This window comes from Pleurodeles waltl, chromosome 11 (assembly GCF_031143425.1).
Source record: "Pleurodeles waltl isolate 20211129_DDA chromosome 11, aPleWal1.hap1.20221129, whole genome shotgun sequence".
NCBI lineage: Eukaryota > Metazoa > Chordata > Amphibia > Caudata > Salamandridae > Pleurodeles > Pleurodeles waltl.
Genome location: NC_090450.1, coordinates 1,004,980,326 through 1,004,995,533, shown reverse-complemented (window position 1 = coordinate 1,004,995,533; position 15,208 = coordinate 1,004,980,326). Strand labels below are relative to the sequence as shown.

Here is a 15,208-nt window from a genome sequence, read left to right as displayed (position 1 = left end):
TGATGCAGTCTTTTGTTGCCTGCGGTTGCAGGGGGAAGATTCCGTCGACCCACTGGAGATTTCTTCGGAGCTTCTAGTGCAGAGAGGAGGCAGGCTACCCCCACAGCATGCACCACCAGGAAAACAGTCGAGAAGGCGGCAGGATCAGCGATACAAGGTTGCAGTAGTCGTCTTTGCTACTTTGTTGCGATTTTGCAGGAGTCCTGAGCAGTCAACGGTCGATTCCTTGGCAGAAGGTGAAGAGAGAGATGCGAGGAACTCTGATGAGCTCTTGCATTCGTTATCTAAAGAATTCCCCAAAGCAGAGACCCTAAATAGCCAGAAAAGGAGGTTTGGCTACCTAGGAAGGAGGATAGGCTAGCAACACAGGTAAGAGCCTATCAGAAGGAGTCTCTGACGTCACCTGCTGGCACTGGCCACTCAGAGCAGTCCAGTGTGCCAGCAGCATCTCTGTTTCCAAGATGGCAGAGGTCTGGAGCACACTGGAGGAGCTCTGGGCACCTCCCCTGGGAGGTGCAGGTCAGGGGAGTGGTCACTCCCCTTTCCTTTGTCCAGTTTCGTGCCAGAGCAGGGCTGGGAGATCCCTGAACCGGTGTAGACTGGCTTATGCAGAGATGGGCACCATCTGTGCCCATCAAAGCATTTCCAGGGGCTGGGGGAGGCTACTCCTCCCCAGCCCTGACACCTTTTTCCAAAGGGAGAGGGTGTAACACCCTCTCTCTGAGGAAGTCCTTTGTTCTGCCTTCCTGGGCCAAGCCTGGCTGGACCCCAGGAGGGCAGAAACCTGTCTGAGGGGTTGGCAGCAGCAGCTGCAGTGAAACCCCGGGAAAGGTACTTTGGCAGTACCCGGGTCTGTGCTAGAGACTCGGGGGATCATGGAATTGTCTCCCAAATGCCAGAATGGCATTGGGGTGACAATTCCATGATCTTAGACATGTTACATGGCCATGTTCGGAGTTACCATTGTGACGCTATACATAGGTAGTGACCTATGTATAGTGCACATGTGTAATGGTGTCCCCGCACTCACAAAGTCCGGGGAATTTGCCCTGAACAATGTGGGTGCACCTTGGCTAGTGCCAGGGTGCCCACACACTAAGTAACTTAGCACCCAACCTTTACCAGGTAAAGGTTAGACATATAGGTGACTTATAAGTTACTTAAGTGCAGTGGTAAATGGCTGTGAAATAACGTGGACGTTATTTCACTCAGGCTGCAGTGGCAGGCCTGTGTAAGAATTGTCAGAGCTCCCTATGGGTGGCAAAAGAAATGCTGCAGCCCATAGGGATCTCCTGGAATCCCAATACCCTGGGTACCTCAGTACCATATACTAGGGAATTATAAGGGTGTTCCAGTATGCCAATGTGAATTGGTGAAATTGGTCACTAGCCTGTTAGTGACAATTTGGAAAGCAAAGAGAGCATAACCACTGAGGTTCTGGTTAGCAGAGCCTCAGTGAGACAGTTAGGCATCACACAGGGAACACATACATATAGGTCACAAACTTATGAGCACTGGGGTCCTGGCTAGCAGGGTCCCAGTGACACATAACAAACATACTGAAAACATAGGGTTTTCCTTATGAGCACTGGGCCCTGGCTAGCAGGATCCCAGTGAGACAGTGAAAACACCTGACATATACTCACAAACAGGCCAAAAGTGGGGGTAACAAGGCTAGAAAGAGGCTACTTTCTCACATGGACAAGCTGTGGAAGAAGATATTCTCTTCCTCCAGTCTGGCATTGCGGTCCGTGAACACAGCATGCCTTTTGGTATGCTACACACGTACTTTATGGGATATGGTCACACAGGTACCAGAGGAGGCCTGGGCCATTCTCTCTCAAGCTGTCGCTTACTGCAGTGACGCAGCCAAGTCTACGATTCAATGTGGACTGGACACCACCTACTCACTGAACAGATCAATTGCGTAGATAGTGGCCCTTCAGCACCACGCTTGGTTGAGAATGTTTGGGTTTTTATGGGATGTCCAGCAATCTCTTATGGACATGCCCTTCAATGGCACCCATCTCTCGTAGACAAAGCAGACTCAGCACTTGGCCGCTTTAAGAAATCCCAGGATAAGGCTTGGTCCCTTGGCCTCGCAGCTGCCCTTTGCCCCCCTCAGTCCATTTCTTTTCCCCCGTGCGTGGCTACAAAAGGGGCACTCAACTGTGTCCATTTCCCTCCAGCCACCGTGCCGTGTACGCTGCCCAGCCCCAGGTGGCTGAGGGCCCGGGATCTAACATCCCTGTGAATCAGGGAGACAGCGGTCGTCCCAGTCCACCACCGCCCCAGCCTCCAAACTTTTAGTCTGGTGTCACATCTCAGACCAGTTGGAAGGAGGTTTCGCCATCACTGACCCGCTGGGAATCCTTCACAAAGGACAGGTGGGTTTTGCAAATTGTCCAAAGGGGCTACTCCCTCCCTTTTGAGAGTACCCCTCTTGCCATGCCACCATCCTACGATCGGATGATGGAGGATTACTTGGCACTTCTCCATGAGGAGATTACGGCTCCCTTGTCCAAGGGAGCCAAAGAGAGGGTCCCTGTGCCAGAAATAGATTGTGGTTGTTATTCCTGATTCTTTCTGGCGCCCAAATGGACAAGGGCCTTTGATAGAAAACAGTGCAAATGCAATTAGACAATAGTGATCCTTGGGGGAACCCAAACCATATATTTAAAAAAATGGAATGCGAACACAGGAATCCCACCTAGGTAAGTGGAATGTGTAGAGAGGAGCTGGGGGTACTAGGAAACCCCAAAGATAAGTACTACAGTGCCCTATAGCGACCAGATGGAAAATAATAAATTAATAGATTTTCCCCAAACCTCCCAGAAGGAAGAAAATGTAACACCCAGACAAGACTGCAAGAAACCAGCAGTGGATTCCTGAAGAGGAAGACCTGTGGAAGAAGGGGACCAAGTCCAGAGGTCACAGAAGAGTCCAGGAGGAGTAGGAGCTACTACCCACCCTGCTGTGGATGCAGGAGTTGGTCCGTGGTAGGACGAAGATGGTCAGGAATACAGCCCTGGAGCAAGTTAAGAGTTCCTGGAGGATGCAGTCGACATCCCACACCGGATGGAAGATTGCAGTCGGTCAGTGGCATGGAAAAACCACCAACAAGCTTTGGCAAAGGTTTAAGTCGCTGTTAAGCAAAAGTGGAGCTGCCGGAGACCAGCAAGGTCTAGGAGGACTCAGCCCATGGTGGGAGTTCACAGAAGAGTCAGCCCCCACAGGAGACCCACTGGACAAGGAACCAGGAGTCACGGAGTAGCCCATACAGCACTACTGGAGTAGGGTCCCACGCCGCATGAGAAGCACGCAGAGGGCTGTGTGTCACAGGAAGGAGGACTGGGGCTACACGGAGCCAGAAGATCCCTTGGAGGAGATGCAAACAAGTCTTGGTAGCTGCAAGACACGCTGCACACGAGGGTACTGTCCTGCGTGGGAAGGCTAGGGCTTACCATCTCCCAAGTTAGACAGCTGGTAGAGAGGACCAAGGGGACCACTCGAGACCACCACCTATGATGCAGGATCCACGCAGTTCTGCAGGAGAGAGGATCCACAAGAGCTGTTTGTCTTTGCAGTTGCTGTCTGCGTATGCCCATAAATAGCCCAGGAAGGGGGATTGGTCACCAGGAGGGTGACCACCTATTGGGGGTAGGAGGCTGTGATGTCACCTGCCTGACCTGGCCACTCAGATGCTACCAGGGGGCCTCTGCCCACCTTAAATTCAAGATGGCAGAGTGGCCACCTGGAGGAGCTCTGGGCACCAGCCCTGGGGTGGTGAAGGACAGGGGAGGGGTCACTCTCCTTTCCATTGTCTAGTTTCGCGCCAGAGGAGGGACCGGGAGTCCCCGCACTGGTGCAAACCGGATTTGCAAGAAGGCACCAAATGTGCCCTCCAAAGCATGTGGCTGGGGGAAGGCTACCCCTCCCAAGTCATGTAAAACCTATTTCCAAAGGGATTGATATCAAACATGTCCAGGTTCGGAGTTACCATTATGTAGCTGGACACAGGTAGTGGCCTGTGTCTAGTACATAGGTAAAATGGCTACTCCGCACTTAAAGTCCAGTGCAGTGGAGCCAGAGTTCGTAGGGGTACCTCTGTTAATGCAAGGGTGCCCTAGGGTACCATATACTGGAGACTTATATGGGGGCACCAGTATGCCATTTGTGGGGTGTGCTAAGTCCTTAGCAACCAGATTTAGAGGGGGAAAGCAGTCACTGGGGTCCTGGTGAACACACACTGACAGGAAAAAGTGGGGGTAACCATGCCAAAAAGAGGATACTTTCCTACAGCCATTATCTCTGCACGGAGAGTGAGTGAGCTATAAGCTCTTTCTTTGAAGCCACTCTTTATTTCTGTCCATCCTGACAGTGTTGCTTCATACTAGGGCATCTTTTCTCCCTAAAGTGGTCACGCCCTTTCATGTAGGTCAATCGATCACCTTTCCTGCTTTTTACATGCCCCCACATCCTTCTTGTGAGGATGAGACTCCGTCTTGATCCAGAAAGAGCATTGGCGTTCTACCTCAATCGTACGAAAGACTTATGTTGGACAAACAACTCTTTGAGGGTTATGTGGGCTGGAAGAAGGTGTCAGGGAGACCAGATCCTCTGGGCCTGCGCACGTTCCCAACATGTCCACCTCAAGACAGCTCCAAAACTGATAGAAATATCACAGAGCCTAAGAGAGTCCAAGTGGGGAAAAGGGGATTAGGTAGGGAAAAACTGGGAAGGAGACCTGTAGAAAGCAAAAGGTTAAACAACACAGTATCAGAATATAATCACATTGACTTTCACTAGACTATGGTTCTAAGCATTGTCTTACTGTAACCATGGATAATCTAAGAAGTGACTTAAACTAGACCTCAAGAACTCTGGGTACCTGGAACAAATCAAGAATGATTAATGCAATGTTTCATATGAGCTTTTCATAAAATGTCACATAATGTCTAGAAATACATGAACCTTCTAGAATACGGTTTCAGAACAAACACTGCTTTTTTAACATGAGGACAAAAGACAATCTGAAATCTTCCCTGGAAAACAATTGGAATTGTACTAGGGACTTAATATGCACAAAGAACGTCACATTTTGAATTTAGCATCTTCACAAGAAATCCATAGGCTCAGGATAAATGTGTGCACTTCAACAAACATTACACATCAAAGTTTTTAGCTGCCATGAAATGATCGCGCACACTGTTGCCGATCTGAACATCAAGTTTACATGCTGGAAATGAATCACGCACACTATTGATTCTAACAAGAATATGTAAATGCCATGAAATGATCGCGCAAGCCTTTGCCGATCTGAACACCAAGATTTACATCAGAGCAATGATTCACGTCCTCTGAAAGTTTCACGAGTAGGCCCAAAACTCAAGCGTCTTTTAGAACGGGGTCGGGGGCCCAGCCCGACCTCCGCCTTACCACCCTGCTCAAAGATCACCAAGATAATGCAGGGCAGGCCTGGAACGTCAAGGTAGGCCTCCGGAACAGGAGCTCAGGAAATTGCTGCTGCTCTGCACCGGGACCTTTGAATAGTAAGCACGTGGAGCTGGGTTGGCTCCCTTATATAGAGTCTGGCCCAGCCCACAAACCACACCCAGTCATGCTGCAGAGAAAGCTTCTAGAAGGTCCTAGAAAGGGACCACACCCTAACACACTCAGTCAGTCTGCAGCAATGCCTTACAAATGAACAGTTGTTGCAAACATCATTAATAGTGTTTTTCAAGGTTAAAGTCTGCAATGCAAAATGTTAACACACTGCATATAAACACAATGCATGAACTATGCTCTTGCATAAAGGCTGGGTTTTTGCATTTTTGTCACCCGTAGAGCACGCACTGTCCTGATGTTGACAGAAGGATGGGTGTGCAGAAGAGAACCATCTCTAGATGCGTTGTACTCAGCATCTGAATATGCTTCACTTTGGGTAAGAAGAAACCCCCTGAGGGTTTGCGTGCTCACTCAACCAGAGCGACCGCTACAACCACTGCGTTAGCACTCGGTGTTCCTGTCCTGGACATCTGCCAGGCAGCAATGTGGGCGTCCCTGCACATATTCACCAAAGATTATTTCCTGGGCAGTGAGGTCCATAGGAATGGCTGTTTTGGCTGTTCGGTCCTGCAGGACTTCCTAGTATGATCTTGGTTCACAGACCCAGGGGATGGTATTGCTTGGGTATCTATTTTAAGGTAAGGAATCTTCTGCTAGAAGTCTTTTCAACTACAATATGTCTCTACCAAATAATTTGTTACTGAAGGTAAGTAACTTGTTCATCTGATAAATTCCTTACTGACCCATCCATCTATCCTCCCTATTTTGCTAAATGATTTCTAGGGACAGGGACTCCCTGTCAGGGCCCTAGTTCTGGCACACCAGTATCAGTGTTCTTCATAGCTCCGCCCTTCTGGGGTAGAAAGTTGTGAAACAAAACTAACGTCAGCGCCCCTGGGTGGTGCCTATATATGACCGGGGTGTCATCACGGTGACCATGACGCTACTGACGGACGTGGAGTCAACCGATGCCACGTGATGGCACGCAAGGGTACTGCTCAAAGAAAAGTCTCCAGATCCAGTCTGACGCCTGGGGGGGTGAAATTCTAAGGTAAGGAATCTGCAACTAGAATATGTCTCTAACAGATAGTTTGTTACCGAAGATAAGTAACTTGTTACTCTCTTCTGATACCGGGTCCCTTTGAGCCTATTCACAAATCCTCCCTGCAGCACCTCTCTTGTAAGACAGCTTTCCTTAGACAAATAACATCAGCTCACAGTGTTAAAGGGACCCTTGCATGTTTTCACAAACCATACACATTGTTCCATTCTGGCAAAGTGGTTATGAGGACTTACCCGAAATTTCCTCCCTAAGGTTTTTTTTTTTTTTTTTTTTTTTTTTTTAGGATTTTCATGTTCACCAGACCATATCTCTTTCAGAATTCTTTTGGAACCCCTATACTCCAGCGGAAAGATCTGTTCATTCCCTGGATGTATGGAGAGTTCTAAATTTCTACCTAGACAGGACATCTGCAGGTCGAACCAACTGTTTATTAACTGTGTTTCGGTCCGTTGGGGCTTGGCCACTTCTAAACAATCCATCTCCTGATGGATGGGTTCCCGCATCCTGTTGCGCTAACAAGATATGATCAGCTAAACCTAAAGCACACTCCACTAGAGATTATTGAGAAATATCCTTACCCCCCATATTTGCAAATCAGCCACTTGGAGATCTTTCCAAACGTTTATCAAGCATTACTTCGCTGAATTCTAATGCTAGAGCAGATGGTTAAGTAGGACAAGCTTCTCCTAAATCTCAACAGTTACCCACTCTTGTCATCTCCACCGCCAATAGTAGGGATGGATTGCTACTCTGTTCAGTGCTTATGATTATAAATACCGTACGAGAGAAGGAATGGTTTCTCACCTGTAACTCCAGTTCTCCTGTAGGGTCTTTTCCATTATAGTCCTAAGCAACCCTCCCTGGTGGAGTAGACAGAAGTAGCTGATATATCACACTCCTGTCGTCTGAAAAAGAACTGAAGCAACTGTCACCTACTCAGTATGTTGGGATACTGCTGGTCTCTGGGCTCTTAAAGGCGCAGCCTCTATTTTAACTCATATAATGGCATCATATGGGGTTACACTGCCCTACTCTGTTTCATCCCTCTTTTCTACCAGAAAAGGGTTTGTGAAAGTCATTTAACATGAAATTATATACATATATGTATTTTCTCGTGGCCCTTTTTTAAGTTCAGGATGAATTGGGCCATTGTAGCCTGCTCTTATAAACTGCATTATATATTTAACTCTTGTGACTCTAGGTCTTCCCGAAGAAAGGTGAACATCTGCACTTAAGATACATTGTGAAAAAGTGCTCCGAGGTCCCCACTCTTCGGCGGGACTACTTAGTGCTTATGACTATAATGTAAATTCCCCTATGAGAGAACTGGTGTTACAGGTAAGAAATTATTCCTTCCTTACTAACACACCCATCCGCCCTGTTCAGCAAATTGATTTCTAGGGTCAGGGATTCCACTTTGAGGCCCCTACTTTTGACGAACCAGTGGTCAGTGTTCTTCATGGCTCTGCGCTTCTGGCGTGGAAAGTGGTGAAAAGAAACTGACAGTTGCAGGGGTGCTGCCCACACAGGACCTGTAACCTTATTTCTGGCATAGATGATGCGGACAACGGATGCGGGTCCTTTCTATACAATCTAACAGTGCGCAGGGGTATCTCCAGATCCAGACTGACGCCTGGGGAAAAGTTCTAAGGTAAGTAATGGGCAACTAGCTATTGTCTCTACCAAATAAAGCGTTACCAAAGGTAAGTAACTTGTCCCACAAAACTCCCACAAACAAGCTGAGAATGTGGATGGATCACTAAAAAAACATTTACTTTCTCACACAGGCCAAATAGATGGCTGTCATAAAACTGTATAGTAGGCAGAACTATACTCTGCCCACTCCACCAGAGTGCATGTTCAAGGAATAGCATTAGTGATCTTGTGTTAATGTCTGAAGTTATATGGCTTATGGTGTGGATCCATAGTAGAGTTGAATTTGCTGTAAACCAGAAATCCTCTTAGACATGGCTTCACGAAAGTGCCAATTAGAAGCACTGTAAAGTTGGAAACAACCCTAGCTGTACAAGGTTCCCTGTCCAGATGTGGCAATAGGCATTGGTCAAGAAAGTCCTTCCTTAAACAGTCTAGCCAGTCTAGAAGAATTTCCTTATGTTTTTTTTATTTGTGATTGGGTGTTGTGACTTTTGTCTTCAGTAATTTAGGTCACCTGATTTAAAACTGCTATTCTGATAGATACAACTACCTGTGGATTCCTCACCTTATGAATTCACCCTTGCGCCAGCATCCAACGGAAAATCTTCTTCCCAGCTCTCCACGTCGAAGTCACAATTGCACGGCTCCAAGCGACTCTGACGTCACCGTGCCAATAAGAGGTCCTTGCCGGCGTGCTGACGCCAGTTCCCTTTTTTCCGTGCCTTCGATGCTAACGGTTTTCTCCTAGCTCTCGCTACTGTTGGCGGTGTTCCATCTTGTTGCTAGTTTCTATCTGACTTCTAGTTACAATGTCTCCTCCTAGGAAGTCGGGTTTCAAGCCATGTCGAGAGTGCGGGGATCGCATGTCTGTTACTGACCCTCATGACGATTGCCTTTGTCTGAGCTCTGAGCATGACGTCAAGGAGTGTTTCTTGCCTGAGCATAAATCCAAAGGCTTTGAAGGAAAGAGAGGCCAAACTCTTTTTGGCCAATGCGAAGGAGGGTCATAAGAGCCATCGTAGATCCTCTTCCCATGCTTCTTCGAAGAAGCATAAGAAACGACTTTGTCATGACTCTCGGCGTTGTTCGGCTCGGAGCCAATCAAGGTCTCCATCTCATCGGTGCCGAGCGAGGTGAGTCAGACGGTGACTCCTCAACCAGCTGGTCCTGCGGGTCAGTTGGCATTTTCGTTGGACTCCCCTCCTCCATACAAGGCAGCGCCGTTTATGCCATTCTATCCAGCTGAGGGTGCCGGGCCAGCACCAAAGACATTACCTCGAGGCCCTGTGGTTCCCATTACGTCGCCTTCCTGGCCTATGGTGCTGATTTCAACGCCCCGTCAGCCAGCGCCGATGGTGGAGCCGCAAGTGTCCTCAGCGCCATTGGGATCTGTTCTGGCGCAGGATCCGAGTGATTGATTCGACCGAAGTCAACCTTCCTGTTCCACGTCAAGTATTGAAGCCGGTGTCTTCGACTTCGGCCAACTCTGTCGACGCCGAGGTTGGATGCTAGACTGAGGTCATGCAAAAAGGCCTTGAGACTCTTAGAAGAGGAACAGTACCAACAGCAGTTGTTGGAGGAAGGGAAGATTGTGGAGCCCTTGGGAGAATATCAAGGGCTGGATTCGGCCAGTGGGCTTGACACTTCCCCGGAATGGGACTTGTCTTCAGTGGGGGAGTTCACGGAGGAGGCAGCCTCTTTTCACACAATGATTAGGAAGGCGGCTGAGTTTTTAGATCTTCCATTGCTTGCTGTGGAGGAGGGTTAGAACAAGAGGGGCTACCCAGCAACACCCTGTACCATCCTCTTCCTCTGGAGGACAACAGCAAGGGAAGCAGCCCTAGTTTTCTCCCCTTTATAGACCATACTTCTCCTGTAGGGGGAAGATTGTCTTTTTCTCCACAAGTGGGAGTTAGTTACATCAGACTCATGGGTTCTAAACATAGTGAGAAAAGGATATGCTCTCCCTTATCAGGAGTTTCCTCCTCCCATCCCTCCCCGTCCCTCGTTTTGCTCAGAAGACCATCTCCTGTTGTTGCAGCAGGAGGTTCGGATCCTATTGTCAAAAGGTGCGTGTGAGTTAGTTCCAGAGCAGGAAAGGGGTCAGAGTTGTTATTCAAGATACTTCATGATCCCCTAGAAGGATGGCCGTTTGAGACCCATTCTAGACCTGAGGATTTTGAATTTGTTCCTCAAACAGGAAAAATTCAAGATGCTGACTCTGACACGGGTACTTCTGGCGTTGAACAGAGAAGATTGGATGGTGTCTGTTAACTTGCAGGATGCTTACTTTCATATCCCTATACTCAAGTCGCACAGGAAGCATCTCCGGTTTGTGGTGGGGTCGCAACACTACCAGTTTGCCGTCCTTTTGTTTGGTCTTACTTCAGCACCTCGAGTCTTCACAAGGGTGATGGCAGTGGTGGCAGCAAGTCTCAGAAGGAAAAAGATATTGGTATTCCCTTATCTGGACGATTGGTTGATCAAAGCTTGTGTTGCGTCACTTGCAGATGACAACTCAGTTGTTGATCAGTCTGGGTTTTTCGATAGATGTAAACAAATCTCACCTGGAGCCCTCAACGCCTGCTGTTTATAGGTGCAGTACTGGATACAACATTGTATCGGGCCTATCCTCCGCCTCAGTGGATTTAGGACATTCTGGCGTTGATTCCAATGTTTCAAAATGGAGCGGTTGTTCCAGTCCTCAAGGTCTTATGCCTATTCGGTCTGTTTGCTTCTTGCATTTTGTTGGTCACTCATGCACGTTGGCACATGAGGGCTCTTCAGTGGTGCCTCTGCAGGCAGTGGTTTCAGCACAAAGGGGATCTCGAGGAGTCGATGACGATCTCCAGAGACGCTGCAGCGGAGTTACAATGGTGGGCTGTGGACGGCAACCTTTCTCAAGGAAGGCCGTTTTCACTGCCACCTTTGGTGGCCACGGTCATGACGGATGCTTCCACTCTAGGGTGGGGAGATTATCTGGGGGACCTGGAGATCAAGGGTCGTTCGTCTCAGTGAAACAGACTTTTCACATAAATCCGTTAGAATTGCGGGCGATACGTTTGGCTCTCAAGGCCTTCCTCCCGTCCCTTCGCGGTCAGTCAGTTCAGGTCCTGACGGACAACAATACCGCAATGTGGTATATAAACAAGCAGGGAGGAGTAGGGTCGTATCTTCTCTGCAGAGAAGCTTTGCGTCTCTGTTCCTGAAGCTTCAGGACCATCGTATTTGCTTGATAGCAAATCATCTGGTCGGGGTGCTCAACGTGAATGCGGACTCTCTCAGTCGGGATCTTTTGGCTGATCACGAGTGGCATCTCCATCCAGATCTGGTCCTGCACATCTTTCAGATGTGGGGTTCTCTGGTGATAGATCTGTTTGCCACTCGGGAGAACACACAGTGCCCATCATTCTGCAGCCTCCAGTATCCGGTGCAAGGAGCTTTGGGGGATGTTTCAGATCTCTTGGTGCAACCAGTTGCTTTACGCATTCCCCCCATACCTTTGATTTCTCGGGTTCTGAGGAAGATTCGCCAAGATCGGGCTCAGGTCATTTTAATAGCCCTAGATTGGCCAAGAAGGGTGTGGTACATGGACCTTCTCCAACTCTCACCGTGCCCTCAGCTCTGTCTCCCTTTCAGGGCAGACCTCCTCTCGCAGTCACGGGCAGGTTCTACCCCCCACCTCCAGAGCCTGCACCTTCATGCATGGAGATTGAACGGGGCAACCTGAGTTCTCTCCCACCAGATGTAGTGGATGTTATTTTATCAGCCAGGCAACACTCCACTAAGACCATTTATGCCGGTAGGTGGGCAAAATTTGTGGCTTGGTGTGGAGAAAGACAAATTGATCCTTTGAAGGCCCACCTTTCTGATATATTATTATTTATTTGTGCAGTGACTATGGTTAAGGGTTATTTAGCTGCTCTGTCAGCCTTTCTTTGTCTCCCGGATCAACCCTCATTGTTTGAATCACCTATTGGGATTAGGTTTCTTAAGGGTTTAGTTAATAGATTTCCTCCCACTCCTTTTCATGTGCATCAGTGGGACCTAAATCTTGGTTTAACCTTTTTTAATGGGGTCACCTTTTGAGCCCATACACTCTTGCCCCTTAAGGTATTTGGTGCTTAAAACAGTTTTTCTCATTGCTATAACCTCGGCTAGGCAGGTTAGTGAGCTTCAAGCTCTTTCTGTTAAACCCCCCTTTACCTTGTTTTTCCCAGATGAAGTGGTGTTGAAAACCAGGGCAGCTTTCCTGCCAAAAGTTGTCACTCCTTTTCATATAGGGCAAACCATTACCCTTCCATCTTTCTACCCTCCTCCTCACCCCTCGGAGGAAGAAAGGCTCCACCGTTTGGACCCTAAAAGGACACTTAGTTTTTACATTGAAAAGGACGAAAGACTTTCGCCTGGAGGATTAGCTGTTTGTGGGGCATATCGGACAGAGGAAGGGAAGAGCAGTCCATAAAAGAACAATCTCCATGTGGGTCATTCTTTGTATCAAGATCTGCTACTCGTTGGCAAAGTAAGTTCCCCCTGAAGGTATCAGAGCCCACTCCAACAGGGCTAAGTCCGCCCTGGCAAGGGGGGGTTCCAGTGGTGGATATTTGCAAGGCAGCAACTTGGGCGTCCCTCCACACCTTTGCAAAGCATTATTGCTTGGACTCGGGAAGGCCATTTTGCACGATCTGTGTTGCAGGATTTCTTGGTGTAATCAGGCAGGCACCCACACAAGTGCGGTACTGCTTTGGGTCTATTCATAATGTGAGGAATCCACAGGTAGTTGTATCCATCAAAAGAACAAGTTACTTACCTTCGGTAATGCTTTTTCTGGTGGATACAATAGCTACCTGTGGATTCCTCACAGTCGTACCCGCCTTCCTGTTGCCTGTCTGGTTACACTAAGATAATGTTGTATAGGTGTATGTATATATTGATGTTTCTCCTGTATATATATAAATGATGGTTTTGATTATATTGCATCATGGACGTTTTATGTATATATGTATTTATTGGAGTTATTGTGGGGTCAGTGCTCACCTGTTCCCCTCAAAGGCACTTAAAAAATGGGTGAAACTGACGTCAGCACGCCAGTGAGGACCTCTTATTGGCACTGACGTCAGATGGAGTCGCATGGAGCCATGCAATTGTGACATCCTCGTTGACGTGGAGAGCTGGGAAGAAGATTTTCCGTTGGATGCTGGCGCAAGGGTGAATTCATAAGGGGAGGAATCCACAGGTAGCTATTGTATCCACCAGAAAAAGCGTTACCGAAGGTAAGTAACTTGTTCGTAAGGGTGTAATTTAATGTGCAAGTATGTCTCCTGGAATGATATGACTCAAACCTCCTCAGTACAGTATTCTTACCACTAGTTGTAGGAATATCACTGCCTTTCCCAAAATAAATTTATTACCAATATTGTTAGGCAGCTTTCAGAAAATCTGGATATGTGAAATGTTCCTTAAATGTCTTACTTAATTGTATAGTTGATAGGTCATTTTGTCTTATTCTGTGCACTTGTTTGATGTATTTAAAAGGTAATGTTATTGTTTTCACCTCTTTTCTGCAGGGAATTATCAGGGTACCTGCTCCTTGCCAATATGCTCACAAATTGGCATTCCTCGTTGGACAAAGTATACATAAAGAGCCCAATCTAACCCTCGCAGACCGTTTATATTACCTGTAAAAATTGAACCATTTATTTGAAAGCCAATGTTTAACGTTTTGTATGTATACCAAATGCACATTGCATCTCTTGTGTACATTGTTGTAAAGCATTAAGTGACTATTTTGATTCTAGTTCAAAAACTGAGTGTGTAGTGGATTTCATCTAGTGGATTGTTTTAAATATTCTGATTTAGTGTGAAATTGTTTATAACACTAAACATGTATTTGCTGTAATCTTGGGGGAAGAACCCAGCATAGCCTTCTATTGACTTTGATCTCTTTCTTTTTAGGGGAAAGTGCTCTAAGCAACTTCTGGGTTGTTGTTACTGGGCAGTGTTGTACATCTTTAGCTTTGCTTAGTTTAGGTTTAAAATGACCCTTTCTACCTTCTTTCATTAAAGAAAAATGTAAAGGGTTTCGATGTTCAATGTTATTTGTTACCTCATTGAGCCGTTTCTTTATAATTTGGCAGTTTAATATTTAAGTGCAATGCTGTTTGAAACCAGAAATTAATGTTCTGTTCAAAAGAATTTACTTTACATTTAAAGCCACAGCTCTGATTTTTGGAAGTGTAATTTGTGCTCTTTCTCTAACCACAGGGTGATTTAAGGGTGGGGGGAAATAAAAATGTAGTTTCGTTCTTTATCTTGTCAGCACTGGCAGCCAAATAAGAATATATTTAGTAGTATTTTTAGAGTGCTGTTAAATAAGAATACATTTTTGCCATTTATGTACTTTCAGATGTTTTGATTCAAAATAGACGTCTTGTAGAATGGGAGCATTCATAATGTTTAATTTTGAAAGCGTAACTAGAGTCTGTTTCCTGATATTTTTTCGATATTTTTTCTTGATTAATAAGGTAAGGGGAATGTGGCTAACCAGATAGTTTGTGGTCTTTTTCTTTATAATAAATAATATAATTAGCTCAGTAACTCTTATCATGCTAATTTGATGGCTTTCAGGCTGGCATTGGTCCTTTTCCCAGATTGACATAAAGCATGTGCTCATCTAATAAAGTGTCATCCTTGTAAGACTGCTTGCATTTTTTACTCCGAGTAGTAAGTAATCCTGCCCCTATTAATCCAATTATTGTTTTATTTTGTATTCAAATGAGTGGCTGAAATGAAAGGCAGATGTGCATAAGCAATCACTTTTCTTCTTCCTGCAAGTGTTGTCTGTAAATTTATCTCACTCCACCAGTGTCAAAGATGCATTGGAGTAAATCTTTGTTTTATTCTCTAAAATTGTCAAATGTA

General features: G+C 46.6%; 1 protein-coding gene across 2 annotated transcripts in view; it reads left to right on the top strand.

The window, feature by feature from the left end:
- Window positions 1-14,980, top strand: part of PIWIL1 (piwi like RNA-mediated gene silencing 1) — a 1,338,982-nt gene extending 1,324,002 nt beyond the window's left edge. The window contains exon 21 of one of the 2 annotated variants that reach the window (XM_069215364.1): window positions 13,855-14,980. In XM_069215364.1, coding sequence (XP_069071465.1) covers window positions 13,855-13,971 — 117 coding nt within the window. In that variant the 3' untranslated portion in view covers window positions 13,972-14,980. The remainder of the gene's footprint in view (window positions 1-13,854) is intronic. The other variant, XM_069215365.1, reaches the window with a different exon arrangement.
- The last annotated feature ends 228 nt before the right edge of the window (window positions 14,981-15,208 follow it).